This window comes from Protopterus annectens, chromosome 16.part0, assembly GCF_019279795.1.
Source record: "Protopterus annectens isolate FY-2018-M chromosome 16.part0, PAN1.0, whole genome shotgun sequence".
Lineage (NCBI taxonomy): Eukaryota > Metazoa > Chordata > Ceratodontiformes > Protopteridae > Protopterus > Protopterus annectens.
In genome coordinates, this window is record NC_056750.1 from 683,453,407 (window position 1) to 683,459,406 (window position 6,000).

Sequence of the window (6,000 nt, forward strand, 5' to 3'; positions counted from 1 at the left end):
AATTGAAATATTTGTCATGGAAGACGGCTTTTCTGTTGGCTATTACTTCTGCAAGAAGGGTGTCTGAGTTGCAGGCCCTCATGGCAGTAGAGCCCTTTTGATTTTCCATAAGGACAGGGTATCATTACGTACTAATCCTTCCTTTATGCCTAAGGTGGTTTCTAGTGTGGCTTTAAACCAAACTATTCATTTGCCTACGTTTTTGCAGATCCTCAAAATAAAGGGAAAAGATTTTGCACACTTTAGATGTACACAGGCAATCGTTATTATTTGAGCAGGACTAAGGATTTTAGGCAGTCTCAGCAGTTACTTGTTTCTTTTGCTTTAAGTTCACAGGGCAAACCTGTGTCAAAACAAACTATTTCTAGGTGGATTGGCTTTTGCATTGCATTTTGTTATTCCCATCATGGCAAAGAGGTTCCAGCTGGGATTAGGCCTCATTCCACTAGGGCTACTGCCACTTCAACAGCATTTCTAAGGGGTGGCAACTAAGGATATTCTGGAAGCAGCTACTTGGAGTTCAGTGCATACTTTCTCTAGGCATTATCACCTGCCTATATACTCTAAGTCTAGAGCTGGTTTTGCCACAGCTGTTTTACAAGGCATGTTGTCAGCTCCTGCTACTTTATAATTTGCCAGCCTCCTTACCTCTGCTTTGGGATTCTACCCAATAGTCAGGACTGCAGCAAGGGAAGGCGAAGAACATAGTACAGTTTTGTACCTACCATAAATGTAGATGTTCGAGGATTCTCTGTGTTTCAGGGTGGTTGTGTAGGTGCCTTTACATGCTTATATTTTTGTATATATATTACTGTATATATTGTACATGTTTATTGGTGCAGGTTGTTTTGGGACTTGTCTTTTGGGTCTTCTGACATCTGGGGCAAGAAAGACTGAGGAAATGGCGTCGGTCATGCGCATTAGTACCCTGGCGTGCTGGCCGTCAGTCTAAGCGCCATGACCCTCTGGTATTCGGGCCGACTGGGACGCGGACTATACCCAATAGTCAGGACTGCAGCAAGGGAATCCTCGAACATCTACATTTATGGTAGGTACAAAACTGTACTTTATGACAGTCTGAGGAAGCATGGTGGATCCATGTGAAACCACTTACTGACCTACTTTGTTTTTTCTCTGTGTGTTCTTTGTCTATATTAAAGTTTTATCTAGCTAAAGCCATGCTGCTGTATTCATGGATTTTTGTTTGGATTTTTATGGACTGACATGCAGAGGCTTTATTTCTGACAGTGACATCTTTTTTCATTAAAGAAATAAAAAAAGCTTTAGTTGTTTGTTTTGTAGTTGATTGGCATGGACATTCCCAGCCTGCAAAACTAAGCTGCATAGTTGTGAGCTATTCATTACAAACTTTTTCAGAATGATTCCCAAAATTCCCATGCAGGGAGCTTTGCCACTGCACCCCCTTAATTGTTTTTTATTACCTAATGTATTCACATTTCAGAGGTGAGGGCTGTTATATTTCATACCACACCCAGGGAATTTGTATGCTTTGACTTAGGAGAGTTGTAATTCTGTATTTCGAATGACTATGCATTCCCTTTTTTACTCAAAAGATAGCCATTTACCACAACTCAGACTAAAGGAAAACACTAAATTAGACAGGTCATATAAACAAAAATCATTTTGGAATGTGTGTGTGTGTGTGTGTGTGTGTGTGTGTGTGTGTGTGTGTGTGTGTGTGTGTGTGTGTGTGTGTGTGTGTGTGTGTGTGTTTGTTTAAATTCCTGCTATTCTCTCACTCCAACTCCTGTAGTTCTGAAAGTTTTTAAGTTTTTTTTATATTTTGTGGAACAGTGGCAGACATTACGTTCAACAAAGGATCACAGTACTTTTGCAGATCATAGTTCCTGCATTTGTTAACTTATGACACACAGGAAAGTTACAGAACTAAATTAAATTTACTGCCATTGTTTCCATTTGTTTTTCGTAGCTACACTTTTTAGTCCTTCAATTTCAAAAGAGCTACTGAGACACATATTTAGAATGCCTAATTTGATCTGTTTATTATAGTAAAAGTTATTTCATTACCTTGTCTAAAGATCTACACTTTTTGTTTCGGACATGGTTAATTATATGTGATATATTTAAGTATTTCATTTTTTTTTTTTTTTTTGCAGGGTTCCTCAGGCACTGTTGGACCAGAAGGGCTTCCTGGTCCCCAAGGACCTTATGTAAGTTTGATTGGTGCAAGTGGACATGCTTAATATTTTTAACAAATATTTCCCTGATGTATTCAAAATCTCCTATATGAATTATCATTTGACATTTACATCTAGTATGCATAATGTTAACTCTGAATTATTAAACAGTTGTAGAGCCCAGTAGGAGAACTAAAAATGGGGACATACTTCTGGACCAAGTTAACTGCATTGCATTTCATATTATTAGATTGTTGGGATGGATGTACTGAGACCATACTGGAACAAACTGTAGCTGGGGTCCATGCCATGACTACTGTTGAGCATTATATAGCTAGTTTTTTCCTTCTGTATACCATTTATAAAGAACACAATTGCTAGTTTAAGAAATATGATTCCAATGGGGGCATATAGATGTAGATTTTCACCAGTTCTATAAGTTAAGCAGTGCAAATTTATTTCTGTGATACAGTTCCACAGATTTCAGTGGGAACTATCACCCACCTTATCTCTCTCTTTTCCATACCACTAATCAGAAATTTCAGCAAATTCTATGGGGAATGGAGGTTTTAATACCCGTGTACAAAGACAAAAAAAAAATAGAATGAAATTCAGTTTCACTGCTTTTAAATTCTACTGCACAGGAGTGGCCTTAGGTCAACTAGTGCCCTAGGCAAAAGGGCTCCACAGCATCCGCACTACCCGGTACCCCCATCCTAGTTTATCTACACCCAGTGGCGGCTGGTGACTTCAAATCAAAGGGGGGCTGCAGGAGACAGCTGAATGGGTGGGGTCAATGGGAAGGGGTGTGGCCAACTAGAAAGTGGAGGAGCTATGCTCAAAACCACAAAAAGTGTAATAATTAAATACGCTGCCCTGGGTGCCAAACCATCATTATGAGAGTCCAATCAAGACAAAATGAAGTGTAGAAGAAAAAAAACTATTTCAATGCATTGGCTGCATGACAGCTTAATTACTATCTAGATGGAAACAAAAATGTTGTGAAGCATGAAAAAATAAATTACTTTTTAAATACATTACTGGAATGCCAGTCAAAATCAAGTATAAGAAAAACAAGCAGCACTCAACTCAAGCCACTTCTCCTTGCACTGCAGTTCTAATTATAATTTATATTCAGCTTTATTAAAGTACCAAGTAACATGCTGAAAGTAGCAATCTCTGTGATACCCCCACTTGTAAAAATGTTTCTTATCCAAAAAAGACTTGCTGCCTGACATCTATCTACTTGTTTCATGGGGAAAACATGGTCAAAGTAAAAAATGAAAAGCAAACAAGAAACAAGCTCAAGATACATTGCTTAAAGGATTACTGTACAGGTAATGGATCACACATGATAGATTGGCATTCTGTTTGGTTTACAGGTAAAGCCTGCAAAGATGACTGCAAGTCTCCAACAAATGTAATGAGCTTCTTAAAATAATGTAATCTTGTCCTTTATTACAACTACTGTCATATGAATTTCAATACCCAAGGCTTATACATTATCTAGTTATGTAAGTATTCTCTGCATGGCAACAACAGAAAGGCTTTCAGTGTTGGCAGTTATTTAACAGTATGCTTATTAAAGCTTACTTGCGTCTTACAATCTCAGACAAGCTTACCTGATGGTCTTAAAGCATTGCTACTTAAACACAGAGCAACAGGCACTTTCTAAGTAATAATAAGCATAAATCAACAGTATAAAAATATCACAGAAACCAGAACATTCTGCAAAATCAAGGACAGAATAAAAGTAGCACTTGTGTCTACCTTGGATGGGGAGATACTCTGCACATTTACCCTGCATAACTGCTCCTTGCCTTGCTTGGACACATGGGAGAGTGGGGTGCAACAAGTATGTCACAATTTGAAATTTCTATGGTTGACTGTGATGGCCCTGACACATTTGTCATACCTCTCAACCTCAGAACAAGAAATATGGACAGAGCCATACATAGAAGTGGGACAAAGGCCCAAAAATAAGGACAAATTTTAAATATTGTTCTTATAAACTTAGAAAGATAATAGAATAGTAAGTCTTGCATTAGTATGAATTTTCTGAAAGGTACGAAATCTGAAACTCAAATGTCTATCATTATTTCTAACTTCAGTCTTTAATGATTTGCCACTAATTTGTCAAAAAAAATTCTTATGACAAATGGACCAAAAATGTGATGCAAAAATAAAAGTATCTATAACTATGATTATTAGTTATTTCTTAATTGTAAGCCCTCCACGTTTTCTTCCAAAATTGCCATTTTGTGGCGGGATTATTAGGGTAAGAGCAACATTTTGAGTCAAAATTGGGGACAGTTGAGAGGTTTGGATATGCCTAGTTCTATAAAGCAATTTATTTGCACGTACCTCTCAACCTGTTAATGCAGGAAATCTGGACAAGGCCAAATATACTGGGGGAACATAAAAACAGTGCTATAAATTGTTGTATAAATGGAGACAATTGATAGAATAACAGGTCTTGCTTTAGCATGCTTTTTTCTGAAGGTTATGAAGTCTGAAACTCAGTGTCAGTTATTATTTAGTGACTTAATTTCTAAATTATTTGCCAGAAAACCACACATTTTATGAGGAACAAACCAAAAATTAGAAGCAAAAATCTATTCATTCTGTGTAAATCTGGACAGTTGAGAGGTATAGCTCAGCCAGGGCTGTCTGATTTTGCCACCCTTCCTCCTCACAAAATCATCGTTGAATGGAGCCTCCCCCTACAGCCATTCAAATGAACCATTACTTGGCTATTTCAACCCATTTACCATAAACACTAATGTGCATACTGCTTTACTTTTACGATGATTTGGACTTCATTTGAAAGTTTTATTTTGCATTTTACAGCACAAACACTAATAGGCATCTGCTAAATAAAGCAATGCAATCTCACAATGAAAACAGACTTAGCAGTAAAACTTCTCTGCCGTTGAAACTCACATTAATTGAAACAGCATTGAAACCCACATTCAAAGAAAATACATGTCGCCACTGGCAGATAAAGATTAACTTTGGGCGGTTTTCAAATCATAGGCCCCTTGCACACGAATCATACACGTGGTCTTTGATACACCTTCCTGACTGTATTAAATTATATTCCTTGTACAATACAGTACAGTTGTTACCGGGCGTTTTAAATTTGTTTTGAACATTTTTCCAGTAAACCATGAAACAAAATGCATGCACCAATAATGACAAAATTGCCCATTTCAGAACATTTTTCCAGTAAACAATGAAACAAAATGCATGCACCAGTAACAACAAAACTGCCCAATTCAGAATATTTCTATCATAAAAGTCTACTCAAACTTCTACAGTCCACCAGTATCAATAAATATGCACAATCTCTGGATAAGTAAAAGTCATCTAAATAATTCCACATTAAAGAAATCTGTAACTAATGAAGAGGTTGCTGCTAGCAAACAACTTTATATTTCATTGTTTCATCTACAAATAAAGTGCCTGTTGTCCTTGAGAAATAAATTGCATAAGTTGCATTAAAAAAAACGATAAGCTAGTAATATTGCAATAGGGAATGGATGGCAAACTGATAACAGGTTCGTAGTTACTAGGTATCTTCACCAAAAAGGACTGCAGCATCCACCCCCTTTACAATACAGTGCAGTATCAGCAATGCATCTACCTAACGTGGAAGTAGAACCCACAGCATTGTGCATCAAAAGCAAGTACACTACCTATTGTGCTATTAACAATGCAAGCAGACTCGGCATAAGCAGCACTAAACTTTTGTCCCCCTGCAGCTCTCAGCTTCTTGTAAAATCTACTTGACACTCAGCTGCATCTCTGAACTTTGCAGCACAAGAAATCTGGAAAAATC

General features: G+C 37.4%; 1 protein-coding gene across 1 annotated transcript in view; it reads left to right on the forward strand.

The window, feature by feature from the left end:
- LOC122790648 (collagen alpha-1(I) chain-like) overlaps nt 1-6,000 on the forward strand; it is an 882,142-nt gene that overhangs the window by 748,664 nt on the left and 127,478 nt on the right. The window contains exon 23 of the mRNA XM_044058172.1: nt 2,139-2,192. Coding sequence (XP_043914107.1) covers nt 2,139-2,192 — 54 coding nt within the window. The remainder of the gene's footprint in view (nt 1-2,138; nt 2,193-6,000) is intronic.